We start from the raw sequence: 15,593 nt of genomic DNA on the forward strand, positions 1-15,593 counted from the left end.
TATTATATATTCAGTTTGCACTTTGACACAATAAGCCGAAGTGATGATTGTATTTCATTATTTTATAAGAAAACCATGAATGAAGTTGAAGAATGAAATAAACCCCATTGGACCCTTAAGAGAATGCAGCATAACTCTAATGTTAGCTGTGTTGCTGTGTGTACACAGTCTACATGTACTAACGTTACACAGGCAGCTCATATTAGTGATTTGTTGATATTGAGGAAAATCTGCTGTGTTTGTAATCTGACCTCATAACCTTTCATGGAGGTGCAGAGAAAAATGTATTCATGCAAACTATGTTGACTGATATTATGCAGCCTTTTGAAAATGGGAGGTGGCTCCACATGCAACCTGCAGCCTGCAGTGAGAGGTGGTGCTGGTGTAGCTGCAGCTTCTACATCAGGTTGTGATTATTCATTCATTCATTCATGTCAGTGTTTCTCTGTCTCTCACACAGGCTGCCAGGATGAGATGGAATTTCCACGGTAAGTTTCATGTCTTAAAGTTAAAATCTCCCAACAACCAGATATCTTCTGCTTTTATTAAAGTATCATGTCTGTGTTTTAGCCTATTCCCTACAAATCATACTTTACATTAGTGCCATTTTCTGAATGAAAACATTTTAGATGTTCAAATGTTTCTAAACACTAAGTCCATATTCTGCTATAGAAATGTACAATTTACAGCAGCATTTATGTAGTATGTCAACCTCATAGTGCAGTGGTAAGTAAATATATGGAGATGAAACATGTTCAAACCAAATCAGTGTTGATAAACTCACATTACAAAATGTATTTTCTTACTTCACTGCCGTACAGTGGTTTTGGTTTTTACCACTGATCAATGTTTGGATGTATGTCTATTGAGATTTTTGCCTCCACCCAATACAATGATGTGACAGGTTTATTGTTTGCAGTGCATTTACACAAACAGACACAGTATTCATATTAACCTGGATCTCACTGCCACCAGTTTCCAGTAGATCATTTCTTCAATAGACAAAGTGCTGCGTTGACAGTGTGTTCTGTTCATTGCTATGCACTGATAACAGCAATAACACTAAAGCAGATAAAAAGCTGGGCTGTGAGTTTAGATGTGCACAACTCTTATCTGTCCAGATAACTCTGGATACTTTCAGCAGCCTTGACCACAATAATGACATGTTGGCTTCTTAAAGTGATGCTAACACAGGTACAGCTGGCTTGTTTTTGACCACATACGCACTTTATTACTTGTCATTCATTTTATTAATGAATCAATGTTCCAACTGCAGGAATTTCACAACACATAACCCATGTGAGGCTTTGAGGTTCCTCTTTGTATTTGAGCAACACTGTTGCATAGGTGACATGTTCCTTCATCACCATGAACACACACACTGTAGTTTATTGTGACTCAATCTCACACACACCATCCAGCTGCCAAGAATATTCACTAGAGCTCCAAATGTTGATTAATCCGCCACTGAAAATAGTCCCCAACAAATACACTGTTTCCTCTTATTTGAGTAATGTTTGCTAAGAAACTACACTGACCAGCTGTTTGAGGAAATGACTGAGCCTTTTTAAAAACCAAACGATGAGATTTGAAACGATGAGATGAGATTTGTGTCTTCAAACAATAAAAGGCCACCAACTACATGTTTATGTCCAGCATATTTTAAAATGGTTGGCAGTGATGAAGTGTTTATGATTTATAGGAAATGAAGAATAACATGTAGAAACACTGGTATGGTCCTTTAAAAAGGTTATACCACAGTGCTGATAGAAATATGAAGGGCATCATTTTAACTGTATTTAAACCCCATCTATGTTGTCCTCTCTGTAGTTTTACCTTCAATCCAAAGGAAGGGATTGATAATCCAGCTCTAGTCATCGCTGATGATCCTGGTAAGGTTTTATAGACATGCCAATATATACATTTGAACCTATGACCTTTCCAAAATTCTTTTCTATGGTGATCCATCAGCATCCTGTTGTTTAAGGTCTTGTTTGTATAAATGTGTCCAGAGCCGGACCACAGCCCGGCACCCAGATTGTGCCAGCTGAAGCGTCTGGAGGGACAGAGCTTTGGCTTCTACCTGCAGGTAGTGAAGGACGGCCAAGGCTTTGAGATCAGACGTATGGAGCCGTGGAGCCCTGCAGAGCACAGCGGCCTCAGAGAGGGAGACAGACTGCTGGAGGTCAATGATGAATATGTGGGCAACATGGACTTCTACAGGGTTAGTGTTCATAATTCTATATAATAATCCATCAGTTCACCTCCAAGCTTCAGTATGACAGCGTGTAGACTACCAGATACATTTCCATGAAGTCTTCTGTGGATGTTCATGGACTCTACAGGATCACTTATACTGTCTCTGGTGACTAACTTGTCCACAATAAACAATTCAAATCAAAGTACACACTCCTCATAACATTTCAGATGAGTTGCACAGCTTCTCTTCAGTACACCATAATGTTTTATTTTGCTGTATCAGCTTCTATACTTAATCTTAGCTGCTATAAAATGATAAGTGAAATATTTACCATAAATCAACAGTATATAAACTTATAATCATCTTTGTATCTTAACATTAGCAAATGATTCACACTTTTTTGTTGACTGATGTGACATTTAAAACATGTTGTATAAATTTAAGTAAACAAAGACTAATCACTCCCATTAACTGACATGTGTGAATAACATCAACCCAGGCTGTTGTAAGGTGAGGTGCTGGGTTGTATGGTGAAGCTTAAGGAAGACAAACATCACACCAGCAGGATGGTGAGCTGGAAAAATAGGCAGCCTTTTATTTGCAGTCTGGCCTATCAGGTCAGAGCTAAAAACAAATAAACATTAATCCATGTTGCATTAAAAAAAGACATTTCCTAACTTTAAGACCATACGACCACACTGACACAGCTAAATGAAATGCTGACATTATATATGTCATTAGATGCACCTGTGCTTTATAAGTCCAAATGTTTTCTAACCTGGCAGGACAACAGGTTAGTGAAAGCACACTGTGGGGATAATATGTAACAGATATGACTGGATTGTAGTTAGGGATCAGACAGTTCTTACTTGTGTTATTTAAGGTAGCTTCTTCAGCCTCTTGTCAATGCAGTGGTGGAAAGAAACTATGTACATTTATTGAAGTAATACCTTCAAGTACAGTTCTGAGTTTTACATTGTATGCATTTTATTTATACTTCTTCTCCACTGCATGTCAGAGGAAAGATTATTCTTTTCACTTCACCAGATGTATCTAACAGTTGTGGTTACTGAGTACTTTCTGGTCAAGATTTTATAGAGTTTATAAAATGAGTATATTAAGTAGTTAAAATAAGCTACAACTTGACCAACTACAATATTAAAATGCTTACATACATTACTCGTCCTCCTGGAGTCAACAACAACAATAAATGTGCTTCTCTCGCAATGTTTATTTTCTATGTGCTTCTCTCTCTCTCCTATTCTTCCTCTCTCTCCTCTCTACCCCAACCGGTCGAGGCAGATGTTCTCCCACTTTGAGTCTGGTTCTGTCTGAGGTTTCTTCCTGTTAAAAGTGTTTTTCTTGCCACTGTCACCAAGTGCTGCTCATGTGGGAATGTTGGGTCTCTTTAAAATTAAATTAAAGACAGTTTAGACCTGCTCTATGTGTAAAGTGCCTTGAGATGACTTTTGTTGTGATTTGGCGCTATACAAATAAAGCTTGATTGATTGATTGAAAAAGTAAACAACCATTTAAAATCACATGAAAACACAAAAATAAATGAAATAACTCTTCATGTGAAAACGTCATGTGTATAGAACAGTTGTCACCATACAGTTTATCTGTGGACATGTAAGATGACATGTTGTGTGTTATACCTGTGACAGAAACTACCATATATTAGATTTTCAGGTTCAGTGTGTATTATCCCACTTGTCATTTTGCATATGAATAACAGAAGAGCGGAGTTTAATCTAGCCTCCATAGTTGTCATGATAATTATTATTAATACATTTTGTTGCCAATACTTGTGTCTCCATGTCCTGTCAGAACTGTTAGAAGCTGATGTTGGAGAACACATGGACAAGTCAGCAAAGTGCAACTCAAGATAAAATCATCAATCAAAATCAATCACTTTGATCTTGCAAATATTCACTCTCAGAATGTGTCATTTGATCTAGTATCACACTTACAGATTGCAGCATCACTCTCATCAACTGTTTTACACTCATGTATAACACACATCTAAACCATGACATCACATCTTTGTTCAGGTCTGAGTGAGGGGCAATTGGATTGTGACCATACCTTTATAATGCTGCCCCTTTCTTTACAGGAGGTCAATAGGTCAAAGCACACCAAGCCACATTTAATGTGTGATGATGAGACAAAAACACTGGACCTTACAGCATCTTTAAATCCCACTATTCATCCCCTCATGGCTGCTGTACTGTACAGGTTAATAACATGTAGACTGGCAGGACTGAGCTAAAGCGCTGACCCATGTGACCTCCACTAAGTGAAAGAAAAGGCAGATTGCTGGCAGCTGCTTGTCATTTAGGAAGAAATGTATCTGGATAGTTAGGGAACAAAGCCTGACATGTATTAGTGATGAAAATAGAGAAGGGGGGATGCCATTGACATTCATTTATTAGATCATTTTTACTATCATATATATTTTTTATTATCTCTCTGGGTCTAATTTGACTTGATAGGTGGTGAGGAAGATCCAGGCATGTGGCTTACATCTATTTCTCCTGGTGATGAGGCGAGATGAGTATGAGCAGGTATGCATACTTACATGATCTGGTTCACACACAGATATCTGCAGTCATTTTCCTTATTGTGCAGTGTTTATGTCATACAGATGGACTTCAAAATATTATACAAATCAACTTTCATTAGTAATTACAACTGGGAATAACTGACTTCTGTTTTAAACATGATGCATGAGGTTTTTTTTTAGTTTTTAGTTTTTTTTTACCTCCACACATCAACACATTCAAGTTCCTCTCAGGACCACGTGAGCATGAACACACCAGTAACATGATTAACATGTTGCACATGTAGGTTAGGACTGCAGACAGTATGTCTTGTCCTATCAGGATAAGGCACATCTGAAACCAGTAACATTCATTATTGCTCAGTTTCATTCCTTTCTCACACATGTGCACAGTGCAGACACTAATAAAGACTCACAGTTGTAACTGCCAGAGCAGCTGTGTTTCCTCTCTGCAGTCTGTTACATATTCAGCCCTTAGATACTGTTCAGATTCTGACTCCTAATTAGTCTCTACACCAACTCTCATTCATAAATCCCCCATCAGTTATTAATAAATAAATGCTTCATTAATCTTATGGGGGGGGGGAAATACATAAAAAAAACACTATTTTATGGTCCAGGAGAATATTTAATAGAATATGATGAATACAACATGTTTGAATGCTGATTTTTTTATTTTGAAAAAATAAATGTGTACATTTTCATATATAAAGATAGGTATCAGCTGCACAAAAAATTTAAAAAATAGGCTTATTTCCATTTTTGTATATTTGGGGTCACATTAGGAAAAGTCTAAAATAAATGTTTTATGGTGTTTCTACAGCTCTACAGTGTACTTGTTCTTATTCAGTTTCTCTGTCTCTCTATAGGCAGTGTGTATGGGTGTGGACCTGCAGACACTCGCTACAGCCACCAAAGGGGGCCGCTGCTCCAGGCCCAGACTGTGTCACATCAGCAGACACCCAGAGCAAGGTGTGGGGATGAACATCATCTCAGTGGAAGGTACCAACACCCTGCTGTCACTGTTACTCATTAACAGCTTCTCAGAGATCCTGGAGCTTGATGGGTTTTACTTATTACACGAGAAGGGCCAATGAGCACTCACGATGCTGTGATGCTCCGCTGACCATTCATGATTCATTCACTTGCACTTATTCATCTCCGTTCACCATAGGAATACACTGTAAAGATTCATATTGATGTTGACACTGTGCTTAGTTAGAAGCTGGAAGTTTGGATTGCCACAGGATAACATTTTAGTTTCACACAAGTCCTCTTAAAAGGTGGATTTTAGTATCAGTATGTTTTAGTATGTTTTTTTAAATCAGGAGACTACAGATAGAGTGAGAATAAAATGCCCCTGATTTAGATTATTGCTTTGTTGTTGTTGTTTTTTTGGCCATCTATATTTATCCATCAACACCTGACTCCAGAGGTCTGTACTACGAAGCTGGATTTTCTCTTATGGAGGTAACTTCAGGGTTAACTCTGGGTTTTCCGTCCTACGACGCTGGTTCACTTCTTACCGGGGTAAATCACCATGGTTACTTATGCTGAACGACTAACCTGCTCCGGAGAAGGTTATGTTCTGGATAAGAGATCAATGAGTATAAAAGCACCACCTCCTGACCAATCAGTTCTCTTTGAAAATGGCACATTCATAGAAGATCCTGTAGAAAATGGTACACGGATCGTGAGAGGAGCGCTTAGGAGAGAAAGAGTTTTAAGGGATAGATGCAATCCTTTAGATGTCCCCGATGACATCCTATACGAAAGGTACAGATTTTCATCAGATGGACTGAGGTTAATAATAATGGTCACACATGGCATAACTGCAGAAACATGAATTTATGGAATGCACAACTACTCCTGCCGTCACGGTGAGGAATTAATATTCCAACACAAAACGCGCTCACACGGAGGAGCTGAGCCTCAAAAGAACTCAATGGAAAATATAAAGGAAAGGAAGGGCACTGAGGAAGTGCTCTGCCCGAAACGTCTGTGCCGTAATAAAGTGAAATTGAATGATCAGAGTGCTGTCCGTTTATATTGTCCGATGAATTAATATTGTCTCACGAATGTACGCATTAACAGAGTGGGCAATGTTCTGCCAGCATTCCTTCCTGGCTTCTGCTGCAGCAACAGTGTTGCTTTTGGCCTGATGATGTGTTTGAATTCTTCATATTTATGAAGAATAATTGTCTGCTCCTCCATGGTAAAGTACGCTGCTCTGCAGGGTTTCTCCATGTTTGTGATTGGTCAGACGCTGCAAACACCTTTAACCCTTTATGTGAACGCGCACTGATCAAGAGGAAAACCCTGGGTTGAATTACTGAGTTGATAATTATCAGGATTGTGAATGTCTGGGCAAGTCAACCCAGGTAACGGAGAGATATCCAGGGTATGTTAATCCAGCTTCGTAGTACAGGCCTCAGCTCTGTACTAAACACAGACATGGCATAGAAAACAATCTTCTCATCTCACTCTGAGAAGGAAGCAAATATTACCCAAAATATTGACTTCTTTAAACTCATCCTCAGACACCTACTCTACTCTATTCACTCTTTGGTTTCTTCTCCAAACATACACAGTGACACAGAGCACAGCCACACTCCTCCTCCTCCTCTAGCATATGTACTTATACATGCTCATAAATCCTGCACCCTCATAAAAGTGCAAGCTCCAACATTCATGCATGACCAGGTGCAGTAATTGTCATCGGCAGGAGGCTGTGCATTATTTTCTGATAAATGCACGGCTCTATAACAACACCCTCTAATGAACACTCACAGCTGGAGCCTGTTGGTTTAAATGTCAGTGGGCAACAGCCTCTCCTGCTGGTTGAGGAAAATCTCTTTTAAGTTTAAGACACATACACACACACATGCAAGCATGCGCTCACACACACACACACACACACACACACACACACACACACACACACACACACACACACACACACACACACACACACACACACACACACACATACACACAGAAACACAAATTAAAGACATGTGGTCATGGTATAAGCAGGGTAGTCCACTCCAGCATGTGTTTTAAAACCACAACACTCTCAAACCTCCCCTCCAGTCTGCTCTGAGCGTTACTGATATCACTTATTTTTAAATAACTGGGGGGGTTTTCCCAAATGTCATTAATAAACAGATTTCCGTTTGTCTAGCGGTTCCAAATTGTGCAGATAGTTTGGGGTTTTTTTGTTCAGCAACATCTTATTTCAGAATCAGATTTCCTTTACATGTTACTGTCAACAGATTTCATTGGAACTATATCTCACAGTGAGGTGTGCAGACACACTGACTCAACAGTTAAAATGTTTTAAAATACTGTGAGCAGCACAAACTAAAGTCCTTTACTGGTGTGTTCATAGGCAGGTATTTTAAAACCTGGACTAATATGTACATTTTCAATACAAATTGAACAGAGCCATTAGTAATATATCAATATAGTACATTTGTCATTGTGCAGACAGTAGTGTCTGACAATATCCCTTACATTTTCTCACATTGATGTGTTGATTCAACTCAAAACTAAAATCACATCAGTAAGCAGACTGATTATTTGCTAACAGCAGATAATTACGTCGTCTGTAAACTTATCTTGTTAGAAACCGTAACAACAGTTTTATACAAGCCTATGCTGATAGAGATGATTATGATTATAGTATCAGATGTGTCACCAGGTCAGAAAAGCCAGTACATCGTGAGCACAGTGACTGATGGTCCAGCAGAGAGAGCTGGTGTCTGCAGTGGAGACAGACTGATCTGGATCAACGGCGTCATGACGACCACACTCTCACTCTCCTCTCTCAACAGAATTGTATGGATTGAGTTTTCCTTTAAATCTAATGAACTGACAGTCACTTGTGTGGTTTGTTCAGCTGTATGTAACTCCTGCATGTATTTGGTTCTCAGCTGAAGAAGAGCTCAAACTCAGTGACAGTGCTGGTCATTGACAGTGAGAGCGAGTGTTGCTACATAAGGAGGAAGATGCCCATCCTGCCTGTGCTGGCAGAATTCTGCAGCCTCCCTCACACAGTCAAGACCTTGCATCTGGTTAAAGGAAGTGACGGGTACGGCTTCCTGCTGAGGCAAGAGAAGCTGAAGGTCACACGACGGATAGGTGAGAGATACACTGATGGAAACATGACAAGATGATCACATCCATCTCCTCGTACAGCCCTGACATCATTTATACAGTCATGTGTCAGCTGCAGTGTAAACCTGATATGGTGTTCACATTACACACAGTAAGAAGCTGGGAGAACATACACTAACAAACCTTTGTAGACATGTCCACGTTCATCATTCAGGTATTATAAAGTCTTAAAAAGCTTCAATGTAAGTTTCTTTGTATGTGTTTGCTGTTGGGAAGATGTTCAGCATCTATAAACTACAGTGAGACTGGTGCCACTTTTTGTGGAGTTTTATGGGATTCAATTTGAGTCATAATAATTGAAAAAAAACATTGAATTGAAAGTGAATAAAAATAAATTGAAATAAGGTAAAACCTATAATTTTTCAGTTTTGTGGCTGAATTTCTCAGTTTGAGTTCTGAATCTTAGTAGACTTAATTCACATGTCCACTTTACTGAGAAGTCTTAAAAAACCTTGAATTCAGTTTCCAAAAAGAAAAAAAAAACAGCATTGGAAGGTATTAAAAGGTCTTGAATATTTCTCATTTCCTGCTGTAGAAAGTAATATTAGCTATGGTCAACAGCGACAACAACAACAACAACAACAACAAAAAATTAAATATATATATATATACACACATATATACATACATATATATATATATATCTAGGGAGATTTTGTTCCATTATTATGACACATTAAATCCCAGTTTCAGTTCAGCACCATCAGACCTGCAGCAAGCAAAAACTTTATTTTGTAATTGGTTAATCATCCCTCACATTTCTGCCACTTATCACGGTTTAGCTTAATAGATTACTTATATAAATAGGAATTATTGTTTTACAACTGACATGAACATGATGTAAGTAATAAATGTCAGTAAATTCATGTAGTTTATATATAATTGTTATATACCAATGGTTAATATTTAATTGTTTATCTTATAAAGTCCATCCATCCATCCATTTTCTTTCCGCTTATCCGGGGTCGGGTAGCAGGGGCAGCAGCCTAAGCAGGGAAACCCAGACTTCCCTCTCCCCAGCCACTTCGTCCAGCTCTTCCCGGGGTATCCCGAGGCGTTCCCAGGCCAGCCGAGAGACATAGTCTCTCCAGCGTGTCCTGGGTCTTCCCCGGGGTCTCCTACCGGTGGGAGGTGCCCTGAACCTCACCAGGGAGGCGTCCGGGAGGCATCCTTACTAGATGCCCGAGCCACCTCATCTGGCTCTTCTCAACGCGGAGGAGCAGCGGGTCTACTCCGAGCTCCTCCCGGATGACCGAGCTTCTCACCCTATCTCTAAGGGAGAGCCCAGCCACCCTACGGAGGAAGCTAATTTCGGCCGCTTGTACCCGCGATCTCGTTCTTTCGGTCACTACCCAAAGCTCATGACCATAGGTGAGGGTAGGAACGAAGATCGACTGGTAAATCGAAAGCTTCGCCTTTCGGCTCAGCTCCCTCTTCACCATGACGGATCTGTGCAGAGTCCACATTACTGCAGACGCCGCACCGATCCGCCTGTCGATCTCCCGCTCCATCCTTCCCTCACTCGTGAACAAGACCCCAAGGTACTTGAACTCCTCCACTTGGGGCAGGATCTCATCCCTGACCCGGAGAGTGCACTCCACCCATTTACGGTTGAGGACCATGGACTCAGATTTAGAGGTGCTGATTCTCATCCCGGCCGCTTCACACTCGGCGGCGAACCGATCCAGTGAGAGTATGAGGTCACGGTCTGATGAAGCCAACAGGACCACATCATCTGCAAGAAGCAGTGACCCAATCCTGAGGATCTTATAAAGTCTTACATTTGATTTGTTCAACTCTGCAGACATCCTGCTCAGACTCCCTTTAAAATACACAGTCACTAAACATTTTGACCATGTATGAGTGTTATCTGAGAATGTTTTGAACATTGTCTGAAAGTTGTCTGAAAGTTGTCAAAAAAACCCCAATCAAAGTTAAACTGATATCCCGAATGTGATCAGACCAGCTGGACATCTTCCCTGAATGTTCCATCACTTTCTGATGTTGTTACCATCATGCAGAGGGTTATGTATTCATTACACATGCTGCAGCACGACTGTAGCTACACCAAAACATTCCATCAATAGTAATACATTTTATGTTGTGGACAGTAGAGCATTGTTGTATTGTAGGGAGAAAGGTCAAAATATAGTTCATAGAGGTCAAGAGTGAAGTTTGAAGCTCTGTATAGTAACTAGAGGACCTGTGTTAGTCTTAAATACTCTACTCAAAGGCACTTTGAAATCTATCTCTCAATTGCATCTGAACTTGTGTTGATTTCTGTCCTGGTCCCAGTTCATGTGCTGCGGGAGGTGGATGTGGGGAGTCCAGCTGAGGAGGTAGGGATGGAGGATGGAGACCTGCTGCTGGGAGTCAATGGGGAACCTGTGGAGTCCATGGAGCATGAGGACATTGTGAAAAGGATCAAACAGAGTGGTGATGAAGTCAGCCTCTTCTCTATATCAATACCAGGAAGAGACTTTTACAGAGGGGTCAGTACTCTCATACAGTTGAGATAATTTCATCACACAGATAGTGTATCATGATGTGCCTTTAACTGCTCCATGTGTTTCCTCTGCAGTTAGACATTTCTCCACTGTTGTTCCATGAAGAATTTACAGTCCAGGATGAGAAGAAGCAGGCTGTGTCCTGCTGCAATAAGAGCCAGAGTGGAACTTCACTAAGACGTGGAGGTGGAAGCCTGTCTCCTGCCACAGTCTGTGTTCAGGACAGAGAGACAGGCTCTGCTTTCCACTCACACTATGTCGCCATTCAGACAGGAAACTTCACCACACAGGTACCATTCATTACATGGTCTACATACTCTACCCAGTACCAGTACCAGTACAAGTACCAGTACCAGTACCAGAGTGACTGTTGTACTGATGCAGTTAGTGTTGTGGACATGTACATTATATTGCATTTATACTGAAAAAGAGCTGAGTTTGCAATAAATGACAACAGGCCGTTTAGAAAATAGGCTTCTTACTAAAATATGATCAAATATATGAAAACTTTGTCCTGTTCTGTGTTTTTCAGCTGTCACAGAGATCAAGTGATGTTTTCTTGTGATGGAAGTCTGCAGAGAAGCTGAACACAAATAACCAAATCCATCAGCTGACAAAGGACAGCGAGGACCTCAGGGTGAAAAACACTAATGATGTCATTGCAGACTCACGCAGTCAAATGCATGAGATTATTATTCATATTTAATGTTTTTGTGACATAATTAGAGATTATTTCTCAACATATAAATGTTTGTACAGCTGTGTGTGTGGCAAGAGCTATATATATATATATATACAACCCCAATTCCAAAAAAGTTGGGACGCTGTGTAGAATGTAATGATTTACAAATGATTTACAAATCTCATAAAACCATATTTGAATCACAATAGAACATAGAAAACATATCAAATGTTGAAAGTGAGAAATGATACTGTTTCGTGAAAAATATTAGCTCTTTTTGAATTTGATGGCAGCAACATGTCTCAAAAAAGTTGGGACGGGGGCAACAAAAGGCTGGAAAAGTAAGTGTTACTAAAAAGAAACAGCTGGAAGAACATTTTGCAACTAAAGCAGCATCTCAGAAGTAAAGATGGTCAGAGGTTCACCAATCTGCAAAAAACTAGAACAACTTGAACAATTTCAGAAAAACATTCCTCATTGTAAAATTGCAGAAACGTTGAATATCTCATCATCTAAAGTAAATAATATCATCAAAAGATTCTGAGAATCTGGAGAAATCTCTGTGTGCAAGGGACATGGCCGAAAATCTATATTGTATGCCCCTGATCTTCGGGCTCTCAGTCAGCACTGGATTAAAAACAGGCATGATTCTGTAATGGAAATCACTGCATGGGCTCAGTAACACTTCCAGAAATCATTGTCTGTGAACATAGTTCACTGTGCCATCCACTAATGCAGGTTAAAGCTCTATGATGCAAAGCAGAAGATATATGTGAACATGTTTCAGAAACGCCACAGTCTTCTCTGGGCCAAAGCTCATTTAAAATGGACTGAGGCAAAGTGGAACACTGTTCTTTGGTCAGATGAATTGAAATTTGAAATTGTTTTTGGAAATCATGGATGTTGAGTCCTCCAGACTAAAGAGGAGAGGGACCATCCGACTTGTTATCAATGCTCAGTCAAAAAGTTTACATCTCTGATGGTCTGGGGGTGCATTAGTGCCCATGGTATGGGCAGCTTGCACATCTGGAAAGGCACCATCAATGCTGAAAGGTATACACAGATTTTAGAGCATTTTTAGAACATATGCTCCCATGCAGGTGACATCTTTTTCAGGGAAGGCCTTGTGTATGTCAGCAAGACAAAGCTAAACTGAATACTGCATCTATGACATCAGCGTGGCTTTATGGAAGAAGAGACGGGGTGCTGACCTGCCTGCAGTCCAGACCTTTCACCAATCGAAAACATTTGGTGCATCATGAAATGAAAAATACGACAAAGGAGACCGGGGACTGTTGAGCAGCTTGAATCCTATATCAGATAAGAATGGGACAACATTCCACTCCAGAAACTCCAGCTGGTCTGCTCAGTTCCCACCCAGATGTTTACAGACTGTTGTTAAAAGAAGAGGGGATGCTACACAGTGGTAAACATGGCCCTGTCCCAGCTTTTTTGAGACGTGTTGCTGCCATCAAATTCAAAATTGCCTTAATTTTTTCTTAAAATGATACAATTTGTCACTTTCAACGTTTGATATGTTTTTTATGTTCTATTGTGAATATAATATGAGTTTATGAGATTTGTAAATCATTGCATTCTGTTTTTATTTACATTTAACACATTGTCCCAACTTTTTTGGAAATGGGGTTGTATATATATATATATATATATATATATATATGGTGTGTGTGTTCATTTTTAGTTGATCCATAGTGTGTCTCACATCAGCTGCTGGTGTCAATGGCTGTATGTGACATTTTATTAAAATACAAAGTTTAGATTGTGTATCTTAGAGTTTAAATATGAGTAGTTCAGATACCCTGATGTCCCTTAAATGTATTTCTATTGTAATATTGTGCACACAACATAATAAACTGATGATGATAACATGAGCACAGCATATTGTCTTCAGATGATCAGACAACAAGGTTTGGCATTCTTTAAATGTCACATTTAATCTTTTCACCATTATTTTCCAGATTGTTCCTTTTGCTTTCACACGCTCCCAAACAACAACTGTCAGCCGGTGACCTAATCATTTACTCTGATGTACAGTGCTTGGGAGCAGAGTTTAATAGATACATCTATGTACTGTATATACTGCAAGTTTTATTCAAATTACAATGCATCTGATTAAAACATCAAATATACAAACATTGTTTAGGACAGCAAATTATATGAATCCAAATAGTCAAGTAGTTGCTGAGTTGTGGTTAGTCTCTCACACAAAGTTTGTCAGTTAATTACTCTACAATTTTTTCAAAATGAGCATCATTTGATTCAAGTACTTCATTCCAACACAAAATAAAACATATAGGAAACTACTTTATCTACACAGAGTTCATACAGGCGATGGGGAGGGAGAGTGACAACTTGTACCGCTGCTAGCTGTGCTCATTCCTGAGAAAAGTCCCATTCAGTTTCCAATAGACACTCACAGCATGTCTCAGTTCAATTTATCAGCCTTCTTCACACAGTTCTTGTTGAATGGGTACGAGATGATCCATTGTAACACATAATGCACAGTATTGAGGGTGGTTACTGTGTGGTTATTATTCATTCAAATATGGCCACGTGATGGTAAAGTATGAACGTTGTCAGGGTAACAAGAGCAAAGTCGGTTAGAGAGCAACATATGGACTCATAGCAGTTATCTTATAGATGACTTCATATTCCTGTGCAGTACAACTCAATGCACTGCAGGTTAACAAACACAAGTGTTCTGCTAAATGCTTTGCTGCATTTCTACACTTGCTTGTTTTAGTTCACTTTTTATGTCACACATTTGTTGTCATACTGAAAATCAGTTTCTTTATTTGTGGTTTTGTATCTACGTGTCAGAGTGGTCACAATACTAGGATGTGTTTTCTTAAAGGAACTAAAGGACATTTTGGGAAATATACTCTTTTGCTTTCTTTCAGAGAGTTAAAAGAGAAGATCAATGCTACTCTCGTGTGTGTCTGGTAAATATACAGCCAGCAGTCTGTTAGTCTAGTTAGTATACAGACAGAAACAGCTAGCCTGGCTCTGTCCAACGATAAGATCCAAAATCCAGCATCTCTGAAGCTCACTGATTTACACATTCAATCTTGTTTGTTTCATCTGTACAAAAACTGAAGTGTAAAAGCTGAAAGTTGCAGGTATACAGGGGATCATGCATGCAAGATCAAACTTGTTCATATTCTTTAGTTGTGCTGGTAAGCAAAGTTTACATTTGGACTTAGCCAGGCTAGATGTTTCCAGTCTTTTTGCTAAACTAGCCGGCTGCTAGCTAGCATAGTGGCAGCTAACTCCAACTAAAATATTTACCAAAATGTGAAGTTATTCCTTTAGGCTACAGTGCACTGAGCTCTCTCTGCCTCCAGACAGTGTGCAGTTATCTAAGAATAACCACCTCCAGCCAATGGGAATAGACTTTTCTTCATGGCCATACTACTATGGATGGGTTCTTGGGTTCTGATA

The 15,593-nt window shown here is 39.6% G+C and overlaps 1 protein-coding gene across 1 annotated transcript; it reads left to right on the plus strand.

The window, feature by feature from the left end:
• The first annotated feature begins 400 nt into the window (after positions 1-400).
• LOC133980503 (Na(+)/H(+) exchange regulatory cofactor NHE-RF4-like) lies at positions 401-12,001 on the plus strand. The gene is made up of 10 exons (XM_062419252.1): positions 401-488; positions 1,831-1,892; positions 2,013-2,224; positions 4,696-4,767; positions 5,633-5,765; positions 8,467-8,603; positions 8,699-8,906; positions 11,238-11,434; positions 11,524-11,821; positions 11,982-12,001. Exons 1-10 carry the CDS (start codon positions 475-477, stop codon positions 11,999-12,001), a joined length of 1,353 nt encoding a protein of 450 aa, XP_062275236.1. The 5' UTR covers positions 401-474.
• Positions 12,002-15,593: the final 3,592 nt, after the last annotated feature.

This window comes from Scomber scombrus, chromosome 5, assembly GCF_963691925.1.
Source record: "Scomber scombrus chromosome 5, fScoSco1.1, whole genome shotgun sequence".
NCBI lineage: Eukaryota > Metazoa > Chordata > Actinopteri > Scombriformes > Scombridae > Scomber > Scomber scombrus.

Bases quoted from the DNA above. Each gene is read 5' to 3' on its own strand.
- LOC133980503 (XM_062419252.1), top strand. The intron at 2,225-4,695 runs GTTAGTGTTCAT...TTGACTTGATAG, and splicing joins GCAACATGGACTTCTACAGG to GTGGTGAGGAAGATCCAGGC. The intron at 11,435-11,523 runs GTCAGTACTCTC...TTTCCTCTGCAG, and splicing joins GAAGAGACTTTTACAGAGGG to TTAGACATTTCTCCACTGTT.